The sequence below is a fragment of the Trachypithecus francoisi genome, unplaced genomic scaffold (assembly GCF_009764315.1).
Source record: "Trachypithecus francoisi isolate TF-2019V2 unplaced genomic scaffold, Tfra_2.0 Lachesis_group4, whole genome shotgun sequence".
Taxonomy (NCBI): Eukaryota; Metazoa; Chordata; class Mammalia; order Primates; family Cercopithecidae; genus Trachypithecus; species Trachypithecus francoisi.
The window spans coordinates 31,231,899-31,251,512 of NW_022681469.1; the positions used below are offsets into that span (position 1 = coordinate 31,231,899).

General features: G+C 43.9%; 1 protein-coding gene across 1 annotated transcript in view; it reads right to left on the reverse strand.

The window, feature by feature from the left end:
* Positions 1–18,486, reverse strand: part of SND1 (staphylococcal nuclease and tudor domain containing 1) — a 452,156-nt gene extending 433,670 nt beyond the window's left edge. Inside the window, exon 1 of the mRNA XM_033195134.1 lies at positions 18,024–18,486. Coding sequence (XP_033051025.1) covers positions 18,024–18,101 — 78 coding nt within the window. The 5' untranslated portion in view covers positions 18,102–18,486. The remainder of the gene's footprint in view (positions 1–18,023) is intronic.
* Between the last annotated feature and the right edge of the window lie 1,128 nt (positions 18,487–19,614).

The following is a 19,614-nucleotide window of genomic DNA, read 5'->3' on the forward strand; positions in this document are numbered from 1 at the left end:
ATCTTAAAAAAAAAATTAAAATTAGGCTAGGCATGGTAGCTCATGCCTGTAATCCCAGCACTTTGGGAGGCTGAGGCAGGCAGATAACCTGAGATCAGGAGTTCAAGGCCAGCCTGGCCAACATGGTGAAACTGTCTCTACTACAAATACAAAAATTTTCCAGATGTAGTGGCACATGCCTGTGATCCCAGCTACTCAGAAGGGTGAGACACAAGAATCACTTGAACCCAGGAGGCAGAGGTTGCAGTGAGCCAAGATCACGCCATTGTACTCCAGCCTGGGTGACAGACTCTGTCTCAAAAAAAAAAAAAAAAAAAATTAGAATTAGTTAAATAAATAAATAACAATGTCTAAGTCCTCCAGTCTAAACTAGAAACAAAGAGAAAAGATGCTTTGAGAATACCAAGAGAAATTCTCTATGTTAATCTTCAAGATGCTGAATTTTATTTCCCTTTTTCCTTATCAAATCCTAAGACTTCCTCCTCCTGTCCCTACACCTTTGATCTTCTCTAAAATATAGGCTGTCTGGATCAAAACGCAAAGGTAATAGAGTAATATTTTTAGCCAGCACAATACATGGAGGGGACAGGAAGGAAATACTATTACACTGTCATTGCTAGCAGTGTAGGCATTTAGATGTATTTTTGTTACCATGGTATTGGATATAGGCTTTGGGGTAAATCTACTGAGAGAATCTTGCCTAGGAAGCAAGAACAAATATGAGACTTGTGGAGAATATAATCATAGAAGAGATTATAGCATTTGCTCAGACACCAAGTATCCCTTTGGAGCACCAAGTATCCCTCTGCCTCCTGGGTTCAAGTGATTCTTGTGTCTCACCCTTCTGAGTAGCTGGGATCACAAGCATGTGCCACTACATCTGGCAAATTTTTGTATTTGTAGTAGAGACAGTTTCACCATTCTCTTAACAGTTAATTAAGAGATTCTCCGAAGTGCTCAGGGATATCGTATAGATTTGAGTGGTTTTGGTTGAGAACAGAGTAGGCTTGACAGCTCACAGGAAATAATCAATTGAGTGGTTAGAAATGAGTTAGGTAAAACATTACTGAAGTGGGTAACAAGAGAAATTTGACATACTGTCAAAAGGGAACCACTGGCCGAGCGTGGTGGCTCACACCTGTAATCCCAGCACTTTGGGAGGCCAAGGTGGGTGGATTACCTGAGCTCAAGAGTTCGAGACAAGCCTGGCCAACATGGTGAAACCCCATCTCTACTAAAAATACAAAAATGGGCTGGTCGTGGTGGTGGGTGCCTGTAGTCCCAGCTACTTGGGAGGCTAAGGCAGGAGAATCACTTGAACCCGGAAGGCAGAGATTGCAGCGAGCCAGGACTGTGCCACTGCACTCCAGCCTGGGCAACAGAGCGAGACTCCATCTCAAAAAAAAAAAAAAAAAAAAAAAAGGAGGGAGGCACTGCTGAGGGAAGCAGACTGGAGCAAATGTTGTCAAAGATAACAAACTACTGAGGGGAGAATGCAGTGATGCGGAGACAAGTTGGAGTTGCATTAAAGAGGGCAGAGGGAGAAGGTGGGACAGGGTACTGCACTATGAAAATGGAGAATCCAAATGAAGGGAGAAAGAGGTGAGGGCATGCTTGTCTAGAGATCATGCCGTGGGAGTGGAAGGTCCCAGAGACATTTGGGCCACCTCTTGTCATTTGGCAGAGAAATAGGTAAAGCAGCTGTGAGTGCAGCACATGATCTTAGCGGTTCAGCTTTCATTCACTTGAGCAAAAATCCACTAAGCTATGAGCTGTGGTAAGGACAAGAATTGTTTTTGTCATCTCTTGAGTCTAGCACTGTACTCGACATACAGTAGCGCCATTTATTTATTCAAAAACTACTTATTTGTTCCTGGTCTTGTTCTGGGCTCTGGATTTACCACGGTGAATAAGACAGATATGATCTTTGCCCTTACAGAGCACCCAGCATAGAGAGGAAGACTGATACTAAACAATTATTCTCTTATGTAATATTGTCACAAGTTCTATGGGAGAGAAGTACGGTGTTCGTACAGCATGGCAATCTGATCTACTCTAGGGTTTAGGCAGTCCTCTTTGAGGAAGGCCAAAGTTAAGGCAGAATTTGCTGGAGAACATATGTTCCTGAATGAGGAAGTTAGAGTGGGGAATAGAGGCAGGGAATTAATGGACAGCACTTCTCAGACTTTACCCTGCAAACATCAGTCACCCGGAGATCTTGTAAAAATGCAGATTCTGATTCATTAGGTTTGGGGTAGGGTCTGCGGGTCTGCATTTCTAACAAGTTCTCAGGTGATTACTGTTCTATAGTCTCCTTCAGAAGATCTCTGCACATGCCTCTCTTCAATTCTGCCTTTTTCTTTTGTTTCTATTGAAAGATGATGGGATTTAACTGAGTCATTTTTCTTCCCCTGAGTCTGCAGCCATGTTGACTAGCAGTCATATAACTTAACTCTTCAGTGCTTTCAAAGTATAGTTGATCAACGGCATTTTACATAATGGAAAACAATGCAGTCACTCAAAACACCAAATTCTACACTCTCTGATTTTGACATAAAGACCTATTCTAAGCACTGTATGTGCCTATGTCTGGAACAGAGATGTCTTCTTGTGCCTGTCACAAGTGGGATTAACAATTCCAAGTACTGTGTTTTCTGAATATTTTTTGACGACTGATCTGTAATATTGTTTATCAAACAATGATGGACTCGGCCCTGGTCTAAAGATTTACTTTGGGCACCACCAGAAATCCGTTAAGTCCAACAACCCCTTCCTTTAACTGGGACCCTTTCCTCCTCCACAGTTCCAAGGCCCAGAGAAAGGAGAGAAGCACAGCAGCTACTGTTCCTGGTCCAGGGACAGAGGAGAGCAGCTACTGCGTTACTAGCCACAGTGGCAAGGCTGCTGTCATCTCATCTCTCCTCCTCACAGCACTGCCATCACTGTGTGCCTGAGTGAAATATACTGTACAAAATATCAAATCATAATAAAACGATAAAACGTGGTAGGGGACCTGTATACCAGATACAACTAAATGAAAGCCGACCAGAAATATCTTAGAGAAACGAAAATGACTGCATTTACTCTTCCTCAGGTTTGTTCCTGTAAAGTAATGCACACTTTTCCCTAAACTTGACCTAGAGAAATAGTGATATTAAGCATAATACTCAGTATTACTCAGAGTGAATCATCTCTAAAGAATGTCTAATATACTTACTCGGGTTTATATACAGAGCTGACCACTGAGCTTGAGGAAATAAGTCAGCTTCTATGATACTCATGAGAAGCATGACTTTTCCCCATTTATTTTCCAAACTCAAATAGGAAATTCTTCCTATTTGAAAACTGATAGTCAATTTTAGATGTCAAAATCAAGTACAAATCACAAGTCTACCATAAACGTTTTAAAGTCATTTATTGCTGAATTCAGGTACCATCCTAGGATTTGCCTCATTATTAAAATCCTAGGGAGGTTATCATAAAGGAATAAAAACTCAAGACTCTGGTCATCTAACACAGCTGGCGATGACAAGAGAACTGGTCATTCCTTCCCCACCACGATGTCAGTGTCCCTGCCCCTTCCCACCCTCTGTCATCAAACACAGATCTGCACACATCAAGATATTAAACAGGCAGCTATATCAGCACAATCTGGAACTTGCTTATGATCCCAGCACTGCATAAAAGAGACTGCTCATCCATTTTTATTAAAAACATTCAGAATATTCTACCTTCCCTATGCTATCACTAAAGTGCAGCTCTGTGATTGTCCACACCTTTTTTTTTTTCTTTTTTGAGGGGGGCACTCTTTCCAATGAGTAACAGATAATTAAATTCTTTAACATATAAAGCAGAGATTTCAAATAAAGTTTATGGACAGCTCACACTCAGGGGCCACCTTTACTGTATGCTTAGTGTGCCATCAACCACTTCCAAGAATCAATTTTCTGAGGCCCTTTTCCTCAGATAATCAGAGTACTGAGCTGATTATTCTCTCTACATTGCCTTTCAGCTCTCCTCCTGTTGATAATCAAAGAAATACATTTTCTCCTACAAACTCTCATTAAGAGCACCAATATGGGAACTCTTAAGGATTAAATGGAAACCAAGCAGTCCGGGCTAGCAGCCCCACACTGCCTTACTTGTAATATAATGGCAAGTTATTCCTCCAGAGCTACAGTTCAGGGGCCGAATACAAGAGCAGGGTGGGCTTAGCCAGGAGCTGGACCTGTGTCCCGCTGACAGCTTGTGGGGAGGTCTCAGGAGATTCTAAAGCCCTCACAAGAGAGCAGCTTAACAAGGTAACTCAGCTTTTAAGTGATAGAGGCACCCTCCTGGCCTCTGGGCTGTGAAAGGGCTCACCTGCCAAGAGCAATAATTCAAGTAATTACCACACACAATAATATATCACCATGGGATTTCAGGACCCAGGTATTTGGGAGTGTCCCTCTACCTTACACATGGGGAGGAATAGAATGCACCACTTTTCTCATTAAAACCTGTGACAGAGTCCTGATAGGCAAGCAGATAAATTTCACTTGGCACAGTGATTCTGTTTTGGGTTATTACCAAAAATTTTTTTAATGTCCTTGTATTAAAGGCTATAAAACAGTGATTTCCCCTCCCCTGGAACAGAATTCCTAAGACTGAAAATCACATCACATTAGTTATTTCAGAGACTGGACACAAATATCTCTAAATCGCTCCCTCCCACCACAAGACTCCACTGCAGTGGTCCCTATACCTATCACCACGGCCCCCCTTGAATAAAGTCTGCCTTACCATCTTTAACAAGTGTCATGAATATTTTTTCTTTCATAGTGACTTTCCATTTTCAATAGTGAAATCTAAGTTGCCTTTAAAAATAAAATTACTTAAATCTTTAAAATTGTTGACTGTCAGCCGGGCACGGTGACTCACGCCTATAATCTCAGTACTTCGGGAGGCCGAGGCGGGCGGATCACAAGGTCAGGAGATTGACACCATCCTGGCTAACATGGTGAAACCCTATCTCTACTAAATATACAAAAAAATTAGCCAGGTGTGGTGGCAGGCGCTTGTAGTCCCAGTTACTCGGGAGGCTGAGGCAGGAGAATGGCGTGAACCCAGGAGACAGAGCTTGCAGTGAGCCAAGACTGCGCCACTGCACTCCAGCCTGGGCAACAGAGAGAGATTCCACCTCAAAAAAAAAAAACAAAAAACAATTGTTGACTGTCAAAAAGATTTCCAAAACTCAATGAAGTGATATGTCAAAGCCATTGTCGGGGTACAGAAACATGTGAAGCCTGGGAAACTTTGGGTAAACCAATACCAGGATTAGGATGAGCACTTCCCAATACCCAGAAAGGCTGCAAACCAGATCCCCTGGTCCAGTGACATCTCCTCAAACAACTCTAAAACACGAGTGTTCTCCATGCCAGATAGTGTCATTCTTACTACCACCTACCACCCTGAAAAGGACAAACAACTGTTTTGTTTTTCTTCTGTAGTCACATAAACATTTCTGATACCAACTGTGTGTGGGTTTTTTCCAACACCAAGCAATCCTCTAATTCTCTGCAGACACCAACTGGGTGTTCTACAACTCAATTCAATTCAATTCAGACACTGTCTTCCTGGAATTCGTGTCAGATCCCACAAGTTAAAGGGGCCATCACACAAGACTCCCCCCACTGCAGATGCCAAGTTCAAGCCACCCTTAATGACTGACCAGCTATAAATTAGGGGTTCTCATGAGCCTCTTCTCGAGTTCATTAATTTGCTAGAATAGCTCACAGAACTCTGGAAAACAGCTTACTTACTAGTAAGTAGATTTATAAAAGTATACAACTCAGGAACAGCCAGATGGAAGAGATACCTAAGGTAATATATGGGGGGGCGGACTGCACAGCCTCCATACCCTCTCTGGGCACACCACCCTCTCAGCACCTCCCCCTTTTCCCCAACCCCAAAGCTCTCCAAACCCCATCATTTAAGGAGGTAACACAGGCATGATTTATTAAATCATTGGCCATCAGTGATTGAACACGATCTCTAGCAACCAGGCCCCACTCACACTTAGGAGCTTCCCAGAGTCACTCATTAACTCAAGTGTGGTTCAAAGGGGGCTTGTTTGCTGGGCAGAATGGCTCACGCCTGTAATCCCAACACTTTGGGAGGTGAAGGGACGAGGATCACTTGAGCCCAGGAGTTCAAGACCAGCCTGGGCAGCATAGAGAGACCCCGTCTCTACAAAAAATACAAAAACTAGCCAGAGGATCCCTTAATCCCGGCAGGCTGAGGCTGCAATAAGTTGTGATTGCACCACTGCACTCCAGCCTGAACAAAAGAGTGAGACCTTGTCTCCAAAAAAGCAAACAAGAAATGACTAGAGTTTTAGGAGCTCTGTGCCAAGAAGACTACAACCAGATATATATTTCTTTTTACATCACAATATCACATACCACCTTCTTATCCAAGAAGAAAAAGGAAAAAGAGGAAAAGCTATGAGCCTGCAAATAGGAAAAAAGTCAGACTTCTCTCACGTGACTTTGCCTCTCACCTCCACCTGTCATCTGCACTTTAGAAGTCAAAAATTTCCTTAGTCATGGAACTCTCCAGAACCCAGAGAAAACAGACAAAAACAAAGCCAAAAAGGACCTACTCCATCTGTCAGTACTAAGACCTTAAGACACCTGGGGTTGGCGGGGGCGGGCAACCAATTACTAAGTACAGTAAGGCTAGGTGTGGTGGTTCACGCCTGTAATTCCAACATTTTGGGAGGCCGAGGTGGGCGGATCACAAGGTAAGGAGATTGAGACCATCCTGGCCAACATGGTGAAACCTCATCTCTACTAAAATACAAAAAAAAAAAAAAAATTAGCTGGGCATGGTGGCATGCACCTGTAGTCCCAGCTACTTGGGAAGCTGAGGCAGGGGAATCGCTTGAACCTGAGAGGTGGAGGTTTCAGTGAGCCAAGATGGTGCCACTGCACTCCAGCCTGGAGACAGAGAGAGACTCCATCTCAAAAAAAAAAAAAAAAAAGAAAGAAAAAGAAAAAAAAGAAGTACAGTAGGCCCTCACATCCGTGGATTCAACCAACCATGGGTCAAAAATATTCAGGAAAAAAACAGTAAGAGTAACAATGCAACAACAAAAAAAATTAAAAAACAATAAAATATAGCAATTATCTACATAGCATTTACACTGCATTAGGTATTATTAGTAACATAGACATGATTTAAAGCATACAGGAGCCTGGGCACAGTGGCTCACACCTGTAATTCCAACACTTCTGGAGGCTGAGGTGGGAGGATCATTTTCAGCCCAGGAGTTCAACAACAGCCTGGGCAAGATAGGGAGACCTCATCTCCACAAAAAATGTATTAGCCAGGTGTGGTGGCATGTACCTGTAGTCCCAGCTACTGAGGGGGCTGTGGTGAGAGGATCACTTGAGCCCAGGAGGTTGAGGCTGCAGTAAGCCATGATTGTGCCACTGTACTCTAGCCTGGGTGACAGAGAGATTCTGTCTCAAAAAATAAAATAAAATAAAATAAAATAAAATAGGTTGTGCATGGGTTATGTGCAAATACTATCCCATTTTATACAAGGGACTTGAGCATCTCCAGATTTTGGTATTGGGGGCTTGGGGAAGTCTTGGAACCAAATACCAAGGGACAACTGTAATTATTTACCAAGGCCCAGGTGCTGGGTGGGCCCTGTGCTCCATAGAAAAGGCAAAGTGACTTTCAGGAATAGTCTCATCGGGGAAATAAAACTACCAAGCATAAAAAAACTACTGAGTAATGAACTATTAAGCAGTATTTTACCCTAAATTTTATCTAACATGACACCTGTAAGAAATAAACAGGTAAGGTACAAGTAAAGCACCCCAACCACCACTAAAAACAAAAAAGGTTACAAAAAAGGTACCAGTGGCTGCACTTTTAGAATCTATCTTATACAAATGCTAGCATCAGAGCACAGAGATATACAGTTCTGTCAGTGCAATAGTGCTTAGAATTATGAAAAGCTAAAAACAACATACATCAACAGAAAAATAGATAATATACATCCAAACTGTGGAATACCGCTCAACCATTAAAAAAGAGTGAGGTAGATCTATGACAGAAAGATAGTCATGACAACTTACTAAAATAAGAAAATTGCCAAACACACAGAGATTGACCCTATTTCAGTTTCTTTTAAAAAGGAGGAGAGGGTGTGTATCTGCATGAAACATTCCGGAAGCAAATATACTGTTGACATTTGCTGGGAGTATGAGAATGAATGGTAGAAAACTGAGGGGCAAGGAGGGCAGACCGAGAGACTTTTTTTTTTTTTTTTTTTTTTTTGAGACTGTGTCTCCCTCTGCTGCCCAGGCTGTAGTGCAGTGGCGTGATCTTGGCTCACTGCAACCTCCAGCTCCCGAGTTCAAGAGATTCTTATCCCTCAGCCTCCCGAGTAACTGGGATTACAGGCACGCACCACCATGCCCGGCTACTTTTCGTATTTTTAGTAGAGATGGGGTCTTGCCATGTTGGCCAAGCTGGTATCGAACTCCTAGCCTCAAGTGATCTAACCACCTCGGGTTCCCAAAGTGCTGAGATTACATGCGTGGGCCACCATGCCCAGCCAGGGATTTTTGTTTTTGACTTCATACCTCTCTACTGCTTGAAATTTTATAATCCTAGCACTTTGGGAGGCCGAGACGGGCGGATCACGAGGTCAGGAGATCGAGACCATCCTGACTAACACGGTGAAACCCCGTCTCTACTAAAAACTACAAAAAACTAGCCGGGCGAGGTGGCGGCGCCTGTAGTCCCAGCTACTCGGGAGGCTGAGGCAGGAGAATGGCGTGAACCCGGGAGGCGGAGCTTGCAGTGAGCTGAGATCCGGCCACAGCACTCCAGCCTGGGTGACAGCGCGAGACTCCGTCTCAAAAAAAAAAAAAAAAAAGAAATTTTAACAGCAAGTTGAGTATAGAAATACCAATTATTCAATTACTAATACTGGATGACACACACCTATCTGAACGTTTTGAAGGAATTCCAGAATAAACTGGAAAACTATTGACCAAAATGAAAAAAGGCCATCAAGGGAACTGTAAATGTGACCCCTAATCATAAGGACTTCATAAGACCTGAGAATTATTTTTACTTTCATATTAGACAAGCTAGTGAAATATAAAGACTAAGACCACTGAGTAGATCATTTGCGGTTTTAGTGTTGTTAAGAATGGGGCCTATGAATAAGAAACAGGAGAGATCCAAAAGGCCTAAGGATGAGGCTCCTCAGGATTGCAAGAACAGAAAGTGAGGAATGTAAAATCTTAGTTTTGTAAATGACACTAAAGACTTCCACTGAAATAATGTGCCAAGTTATTGGTGCCAAATTATAGGAAGATCCTGGGAATCTATGCAAACAGAAGGAAAAGTGGCAGATAAGTGTTAAAATGAGCATATGGCCTACATCAGGCATATAAAACAACTTCTCAGCTGTCAGCTGTGACCTAGGAATAGGATCTGAGTCACTATAAGTGGACCCTGAGGACCCCAGCCCAATATTGAGCCACAAATTAAAAACAAAGTGTCCTGGGAACCAACAAGACAAATGCGAAGAGAGAGAAACCACTATCCTCCTCTCATAAAATTCTGGTGCACCCACCCCCACATACATACATTTCATTTATCATTCATGTCTTGCTCCTTCCAACGATAAACAGTACAGAAGACAAGATCAGTGGATCGCACATGCCAGCCCGAGATCAATCCCAAACTGATGCTTTCAGAATAGCCTAGGAGTGGCTTTTTTTGAAAATGACCTTTCCAAGCCAGTCCCAGAGCTTCTAATTCAATGCCTGGGAAAAGTCTTCTAGGTTGTCCTGATGTGATGACCTGTTTAGGAAATCACTGGGCTCCTTTCTCTCACTCTGAATCTACTCCCAGAAAGGATTTAAGGTTTACCATAAAAAAAAACTCAAAAGTAAAGAAACCATGTGAGCAACTGCCAAGAATTGATTTAAATGATTCCTATACAGGTTGAGCATCCCTAATCCAAAAATCCAAAATCTGAAATGTTTTGAACACTAACATAATATTCAAAGGAAATGCTCATTGGAGTATTTTGAATAGCAGATGTTCTGGCTCCAAGCAAGAACAGAGCTCAGGACCCTATTAGCCTGCACACTCCCAATGAAGAGCAGGAAAAGATAGACTCTCCCTATGAGCCAGAGGCTCCCTAAGTTCCCTCCTCTCCCCTTCCCTTCTCAATTCAAGATCTGCTGCACCAGGAAAATGTCAGGGTGTTCTGAAGCAGAGATAGGACTAGGTGAATAAAACCCACCAGAACCATGTTCCTCTGGGTCTCAAGCAACACTCCCACTAGTTTATCCTCATACACTACTGAAAGGAAACCAAGGACTCCCCTTACTTCTATCTACCTTGTATCCACTCCACCATTCAATTATTTAGTCTCATTCTAACTCTCTGGTCTTCCACACCAGAAAACCATATTTCCACTAACCCGCTTTCTCAAAATAAAGATTTTTTTAAAAAAAGAATAGGAACAGAAAACCTGCTTTATGCAAGATAAGCAGCAATTCAAAGTCAAGCCGTTAAGGTATGAGATTTCTCAGCTTTGTTTCAGCATGCCTAAATGAAATGTAACACAGGGTTTCTTATAAAATCACAGCCTTATGGGACTGGAAGATGCTTAGAGACAATGCATCCAGTAACCTAATGTTAGGACAGTTTGAGGTGGAATATCTTACCCAACATTACCCAAATGGCAGCACCCAGGCCAGAACTTGTGCCCCCTGACTTCTGGCCCAATGGTCTCTTCTCTCTGCCACGCTGCTTCCCAGGGACAAAGTTAATAAATTAGATTACTAACTTTAAGCACAGATTCCTTAAATCTCCTTTATTCCTCTTGTTACACATGAAGTTGGTGCTACAAGACCATCCCAAGCAGACTACTGGCCAAATAAACAGAACTGAGAACTCAAGGAGCCTCAAAATTTGTTGAGGAATAGGGAGGAGATGGTACCTTAAATCACACATGATAAGCATATAAGTGAAGAAAATGTGCCAAGCCAGTTTATATCATAGATTACACATTTCAAAAACGGCATCTGAAAATGACATCAACATTTTAATTAGTTTTATTTTTCCCATAAGTTGCTTAACTTCCTAACTTTTAAAAAACACCAACTGAAACCACTGTTCATTTTTTCTTAAACATTAGAGTGAAGAAAAAGATTATTAATTTATCATATTGAGTCTAATGAAAATAAGTGAAATCCCGTAACATTCCATCTATATCAAACGTTCACAACCTGTGATTCCACATAAATTCCTGCTGTAAAAGCAAAAAGCCTATGTCAGTCTCCCAAGAGAGGAAGTAGCAACAGAAACCAAGTGTGTACCCATCTCCCAGCAAGAAATAAGAGGAAAAGCCAGATAAGCCCAGTAACAGTTGAATCCCTTTATTGCATTTATTTTCCCTGATACAGCACAAAATTTCCTACAGTATGTACCTAGGCTCTTCTTGGAGAAATGAAATAAATCCAAAGACCAGACTCCAGAGGATATCTACCATGCCCCTGTTAGAACCGTATCTGTCAGATGGGTAGCTAGCCTATGCTCAGAAGTGAGTGGACAACAGGCCTTAGATAACCTTGTTACCTCAATTCAAAAACCTGCTAAACCTACAAACGGAAACCACAATTTTCACTTGCTCCCCAAATTTCATCCTCGAAGTAAACTGGGGCATAGACTTCACCAAATCATTTGCCCACTATTGCCAGAACTAGTCACTGGCCTCAGAAGTTCCCACCCATGTTAATGAGCCACAGGGTATGTGAGCCAGTTCTTACCTGATAGTTTTGATCCCTAATGCATGCTACTTTGTTTTTCACTAACTAGGCAAAAAAGTACTGCCAGAGGCTACAGCCGCAGTAAATTCCACCTAGTAACAAAATGCTAACAGAAACATAAACAACAACAAGTTCTAGATGCTATTTAGCTCTTATTAAGCCTACTCTTGGCATTTTTTTTTCATCCATGTTTTTCCCTCAATTAGAAGAAAAATAGTGACTTTGGGAATACACAGGACTAGCTGATAGTCAGAAGATCTTAGTGTTAATCCTATTAGAAACAAGCCTATGACTAAGTATTTTTTCTTATCAGTCTCCCATTCTTTTTTTTTTTTTTTTTAGACAGAGTCTCACTCTGTCACCCAGGCTGGAGTGCAATGGCCCGATCTCAGTTCACTGCAACCTCCACCTCTCAGGTACAAGTGATTCTCCTGCCTCAGCCTCCGGAGTACCTGGGACTACAGGTACACGCCACCATGCCTGGCTAATTTTTTGTGTATTTTTAGTAGAGACGGGGTTTCATCATGTTGGTCGGGCTAGTCTCAAACTCCTGAACTCAGGTGGTCTGCCTGCTTCGGCCTCCCAAAGTGCTGGGATTACAGGCATGAGCCACTGTGCCCAGCCTCCCATTCTTAACATTTATTCAGTGTACTTCATGTCACTGATTAGCCAGGTATGGTAGCACGCACCTGTAGTCCTAGCTACTCAGGAGGCTGAGGCAGGAGGATCCCTTGAGCCCAGGAGTTCAAGGCTGCAATGAGCCATGATTGTGCCACTGCATTCCAGCCTGGCAACTAAGTGAAATTCTGACTGAAAAAAAAAAAAAAAGAAGAAGAAGAAGAAATCATCAATGGTGGAAACCCCAGGGGCTTTGCACTTGCTGTTCCTTTGGCCAGGAACGCACTTCCTTTATGGTTAGTATTTGATGTCCATCAGATCTCAGCACAAATGCCATCTTCTGAGAATTCTTTCCTAAACACAGTATCTAAAGGACCCACCCTCTCCCTTACTACCAACCACTCTGTCCCAGTTCCCTACCTGGTTTCACTATCTTGTATGATCATGCTTATTTCTTGTTAACTTCTTTACTGTCTGACTCCTCCATAAGCCATAAGGACAGAAATTTGATCTACTTTTTAAATTCTGTTTCTCCAATGCCCAGAGAGAGCTTGACAGATAGCAGATGATCAATAAATATTTGTTCAGGAAAGAAAGGAAGTATAATTGCTTCTGATTCTGTTTCATTAGTTACCATACTGCTAACATAACTAGAGCCAGATAGGTGCTTCCTTTTGACAGAAAAATGACAGAAAACCTTTAAGACACAGTAAAAATTTAGTGTTCCTTTACTTACAATCTTGATTAAAAGCTACCAGGCTTACCTGCTGGGAAATGGGCATTTTAAGACCACAGGGAAAAGCCTTCCATACTGGCCTATCTACTTCTTTATAAATGGCCCTTCTAAAATATTGTTATTCAGCTACCTTATCCTTTGGAATAGTAGAAGGATATTTCAAGTAGCTTAGGAAAGGTGGGTTTTGTTTGTTTGTTTTTTCCTGAATTGGGGGAACCCACTCCCAATATTTCAACATAGCCGGTCCCTCTGTTCGGGGTCCCTGACTTCCCGCAACATTCCTGCATGAGCTAAGTACACGTAGGAAAGAGCAGGTCAACAAACTACTCTACCCCCACTGAACTTTTCTTTTTTCTTTTTTTTGAGACAGAGTCTCGCTCTGTCGCCCAGGCTGGAGCGCAGTGGCCAGATCTCAGCTCACTGCAAGCTCCGCCTCCCGGGTTTACACCATTCTCCTGCCTCAGCCTCCCGAGTAGCTGGGACTACAGGCGCCCGCCACCTCGCCCAGCTATTTTTTTTGTATTTTTTAGTAGAGACGGGGTTTCACTGTATTAGCCAGGATGGTCTCGATCTCCTGACCTCGTGATCCGCCCATCTCGGCCTCCCAAAGTGCTGGGATTACAGGCTTGAGCCACCGCGCCCGGCCTGAACTTTTCAAAGACACACATTTCTTAGTTCAGAAACCCAAGGGGCCAGGCACAGTGGCTCACATCTGTAATCCCAGTACTTTGGGAGGCCAAGGCAGGCAGACAGCTTGAGGCCAGGAGTTCAAGACCAGCCAACATGGTAAAACCATGTCTCTACTAAAAATTCAAAAATTAGCTAGGCATGCTGACGCGCGCCTGTAATCCCAGCTACTCAGGCTGAGGCAGGACCCAAGAGGTGGAGGTCGCAGTGAGCCAAGATAGTGCCACTGCACTCCAGCCTGGGCGACAGAGCGAGACTCTGTCTTAAGAAAAAGAAAAAAAGAAAAGAAAAAGAAAGAAACCTAAGAAACATTTAGCTATAATGAACTAAATTATAGGTAGCATTTCCTAGAGGCTGTACACTGAAGGAATCTCCACTAAGTTACCCAGCAAGAAGTCTACATCTTGCTTTACAACAACCTGACAGCACAAGTCCCACTGAAGGAGAAAATTGTGGCCCTTTCCTCCCTTGTGTCAATTTGCCTTGGTCACCCAGTGAGAATCATGGTTCTTAGTATAAAACAAAAGACTGGCAGAGGCATTCCTTTCCCCTTCTGAGGCAATTAAGTGGGTGGGGGAGGGTAAGTGGAAATGGGAACTGGGATTTGGCTCTGTCCGTCCTCATAAGCAGGATAAGATATGCTGCCTCCATGGCTGCTTTCGATAAGCATATAAGATTCAAGAATTCAAGATTCATTCTGCTGTTGCAAACGCTTGACAAGAAATGTGAACATATCCAAAGAGAAAAGAACAGAGAGTAAACCAGGTCAGTAAAACCAGAGAAAATAGCCATCTCTAAGCTAAGCAGGGGTGACTGGATTATATTAAGTACCCCAACACTTCTCCCAACCTCATCTACTTAACATCTGCTGACAATATTCTGTTGCAGTTAAAGAATATCAAGCAAATTATTCAAAGAAACCCAGATTTTAAATCCTTCAGGGTTTCGAGAAAATAAGATCTGATTTGATAGAAGACACATATTTATCCAGGCTATATTTTGGCCACCCACATATTTCTGAGTCTCATCCCAACTCAGAAAATACAAATCCATCTTCAGTTTTTCCATCATCCTTACTGATTTTTTCTGTAACAGAACAACTCCAAAATGTCTGTATCAACTTACTGTCCACTTCCTCCTTAAATATTCCAGAACCAACTCTGTTTCTTCACGCCCACTCTCAAGAGCAGACACAGGTGTTAACATCACCCTCGTTTTTAAAAAATTAGTCAAAGTGTTTTACAACTGGATTCCCAAATTCTTCAACCTTAAACAAAATAATGTAGGACTTAATAGCATAGCAAAGCAAGCGACCAGAAGAAACTTGTACCTCTCACGGCCCTACAACACTTTCTTCTGCCAAAAAAGAGGAAGGACTATTCCTCTTTACAGCAGCAAACTTCAACCCTAGACAATTTCAGACCTTCAGCTCAGCCTGAGTCCAGATAAATCCAAAGAGTTCACAATGAAAAGCGTAGGTCAGTGTTCCAATTTCTACCTCTCTCCCAAAAGGCAGAAAAGTAGTGTCTCCTGTTTTCCTATTCATCAAACTATTTCTTTTTCACTTTCATCTGTTACAGAGCTCCATCTTCCTTTGTAGAGTTCTTGCAAAGCAGTTCCTAGTAGCAATGGAAACTATTACTCTCCAGGAAAATACAACTTTGCTTAGCAGAAGAGCTTCGCACAGAGCAATTTGCCAGTGGTCAATTTTTCATTCCAGACAAGGCTTCTAAGCTTGGCACAAATCTGCCTGTCACTCTGCAGTTCACTCAGCTTCCCTCCCCTAATCCCTGCCTGTAACTCACCCATCCCCTGTAGTGTGGTCAGAGAAGGCAGTGCAATCTATACTCAGTACGGATGGCTCAAATCACTGAATTGTATATGCCACTTCCCAGACTCAACCATCTTCCACACCATACTCCTATGCGAAGACCATAAGCACCAAATGAAGTCACTTACCATAACAGCGGCTCCCGGACAAAACAAAGAGTAACTTCTCATCTTTTCTCAATTATAGACAGCTTCACTTTCCTGCAATTTGCGGCTATGCATCACTGGCCCCACCCTCCATGTTATAAAGTAATACCCTGGAGTCATGAAGTCAGAGACATCATGCATGATATTGAAGAGCATGTGCCATGGCAGACAGACTCAGGTTCAAGTCTCAGCTCTGCCTCTTATTACCAATATAAGGTACCTATCCTTGGGTAAACTATTCTTTCTAAACCTCAAATTACACATCTGTAAAATGTACCTGACAATCGTTATTTACTTGTTAGGTATTATAAGTGAGACAATATGAGCAGAATACTCAGCACAAGACATGACAATAAACACGTAATTGGTGATATTCAGTATCCATGGGGGTAATCTGTGGGCAGTCTCTGTACAGAACCCAGATGCCCTAAAAGCCTCCAGCACTGGCAGAAACAAAACTATGTTCAGCCTCATTCTATTCCCATTCCACAAATGAGAGAGACCTTTAAGAACAATTTAAATCTCAGCAAGGAGAAATCTCAGAAAGATCTACTCTTTCTTACTGCCAAACCCAACATGGGACAGCCAAGAGATGTTTTTGTTCCTATGGTGAAGGGAAGATCAGTGCAAATGAAAAAGCTAATGAAAGAAGAGCCACTTTAGGATAATCCTTTCATGAGTCAGGTCAGTATTTCAGAGGAAATATACATGCGGATCTTGGAAATTCTCTTCTCATTCAGTTTCTGATCAGTTATGACCCTCCATTATACATAAACAACAGGAAAAGGCAGTATTGAAAATCCCAAGAATCGTGGCTGGTGGCAGACTATTACCTTAAGAAATGAGCACATGGAAATTGGGAGAGGGGATCTTAAAATCGGCTTTACACACACATAAGCTGCAGAACATTTTAATCTTGTGAAAGATCATGGGGTAATTAAATGAATTTTTTTAAAAACTGGGTCTTGCTATCTATGTTGCCCAGGCTGGTCTCCAACTTCTGGCCTCAAGCGATCCTCCTATCTCGGCCTCCTAAGTGCTGGGATTACCAGCATGAGCCACCACACCGGGCCTGAAATAGAATTTTCCTAAACTTTCTACAACAGCTAAACTTGTGGAGCTTTGAGAGAAAGCATCACATAGGATATTTGCTGTTGCAGATGGAAATGTCAGAACTGCAATGTGAAACGACATCTAAAAGTTTACAGTCATCATAAACCAGAAAATTTGGTAAAACCAAGAAATGTCAGGTTCCAAAAGTTGGGAGGGTTTTGGGGAGGACAACTGGGAGCTGGTGATAAACTGAATTGATATTACCAAATTATCATGGAGCTAGGAGTAAACTGTAAAAATAAACTTTGCAGGTTCAAATTCAAAATTCAAGAATTTTCAAAAAGTTGACGGTATATAAAATCAGACAGAATCTATAATGCTATGAGCACTAGACTAGGAATCTAAACACTTAGGCTCTTGTTCTGGCTCCAACCCAAACCACCACGTGACCTTAAGCAAGTCACTTGCCTTCTTCAAGCCTATCTCCTTATCTTTAAGGGACGGGGGAACAATAATGATTACTAAGAGTCTTGCCGGCCTAACCTTTTAAAAGTCAAAGGCACACAAAGATCATGAGCTTTCAGGTCTACACAAAAGGTGGAGGGAAAGAGAGGAAAAGAGGGCCACAGAGTGAGAAAACTTGGGAGTCAAGTAACAGCGTTTGTGGGAACAGAAAAGTTTCATGATGGCCAAGTACTCGTAGAGAAGAGCCGATGTCAGGATCTCGAAAAACTGCTAACTACTCAGCATATGTCAAAATGAACAGAAAGACGGGGGATGGGAGGACAGATATCAACGAATTGTCTCTGTCAATCAATCAGTAATCGATCTGTCCTGGTAAACAGCCAGGAGATCCGAATGCGGCAACCTCGGAAATCACTGTGACCCCTGATGTCAAGGTGTCCGGGAGGCAAGGAACAAGGGGACTCCGTGTCTGCTTCCGTCTAGTGAGAGGATTCGGAGAATCGATGAAAAGTGAGGAAGGGAGCAGAGGAAAGGGGATCTGGGACACGGAGCAGGCTGGCGGGAGGTGGAGTCAATGCCTGACTCCCGCCCAAAGGCAGGCAGAGGGATCGGTGTCCGGGGCCCGTTCTCACCATCTTGACGATGCCCCGCTGCACGGTGGGGACCGCGGGTCCCCCGGAGGAGCCGCCGCTCTGCGCGGAGGACGCCATGTGTGGAGATGCAAAGGCAACGAGTGGAGCGGCTGGCCGGACTGGAGGTGTCAATGTGGGTGTCGGTGTTGGTGAAAGGGAGTCGAGGCGAGGGGCAGGCTGGCTACCAGCTGCGGAGGGTAGATGGGACGGACTCGCCGGGCGCTCACAGGAGCAGCAGCGGGACTCGGAACGAAAGAGACGCGATCTCCGCCGCCGCCACACGTTCTACTCGCCGCGCAAGCGTGCCAGAGCGCCACCGCCCACCGGCCAATTAGCGCCCAAAGCCCGCCGGACCTCAGGCCAATAGGCACCCTGCTCGCGGAGCCCCGCCCCTTGGTCCCCAAAACGGTGGCGAGTTCCAGGAAGCGCTGAAAGAGTTGATTTGCGAGGATGGGCTAAGTATGGGGCGGGACTTCCGGGGCAGCCGGCGTAGGTAATGTCGGGAGGTGTAGTGGGAAGGAAAGGACACGTCAGCATCTGGCCGCGGGGCGCGGGGGGCCATGGGAGCCCCAGGGGCGGAGTCAGTTGCGCCCAGGGGCGGAGTCAGCTGCGCCCTCTCGCCTGACCCCGCCCATGATGCCCGTCCCTGCCGGCCGCAGGGGCGCACATTTGTATACCCACCTAGGTGGGCACTGCTGTACCCGGAAATGCGGCCTGGGACGGTGGAGCCACGCAGGCAGAGTCCTGGAGGAATCTCCGTACCTGCTCCACTTGACTTCCGACATTTTAGCTTGGCTAAAAGTATGGAGAGAACTTGGAAAAGTCAGAGCTTTGTGGAACCTCCTACCGATGTGCGCTTTGACCCGCCACGCGGCCGCGCGCCCTGCTTGCAATCGGGAGTGTGTCTCGCTCTTGTTTGTGTGTGTCGCTGGAGTCTAGCGCTTGTGAGGCGTTCCATTGATGTTTGTTAGTGGGAGGAATAAATGTCTTAGAGGAAGGACGTGCCCCGTATACAGGGGAGAATGACCCTCGTTCTTCGGTCTCTTCCCAGCTGCTCCCGTGACGTTAGGGAAAAGCCTCGCTTGGCGCTCTCCCCCTACCCAGTGTGAAGCTCCTGCAGCCACCAGACACCCTCCCTAGCCCCAGTAAAGAGGTGGGGGAAGGAACGGGAGAGCCAGGGCCTACAAATACTTAAGTGACTGTTTAGCGAGAACTAATATTCGTTGAATGCCCACTATGTGGAACCAAGGACCTTGAATGTGTTAAGTCATTTAATCGTAAAACTTGGCTCTACACTGAAGACGTACTGCCCCTGCAGTTCTTTTTGTTTTCTTTGGTTTTGTTTTTTTGAGACAAAGTCTCGCTCTGTTGCTCAGGCTGGAGTGCAGAGGCACGATAACAGCTCACTGCAGCCTGACATTCCCGTGCTCAAGCGATCCTCCTGCCTCAGTCTCCTGTGTAGCTGGAGCTGGAACCACGGGTCCGCGCCACCGTGCCCAGCAGATTGTGTGTGTGTGTGTATGTGTATGTGTGTGTAGAGATGAGATTTCACTTTGTTACCCAAGCTGGTCTCCTGGGCTCAAGTTATCCT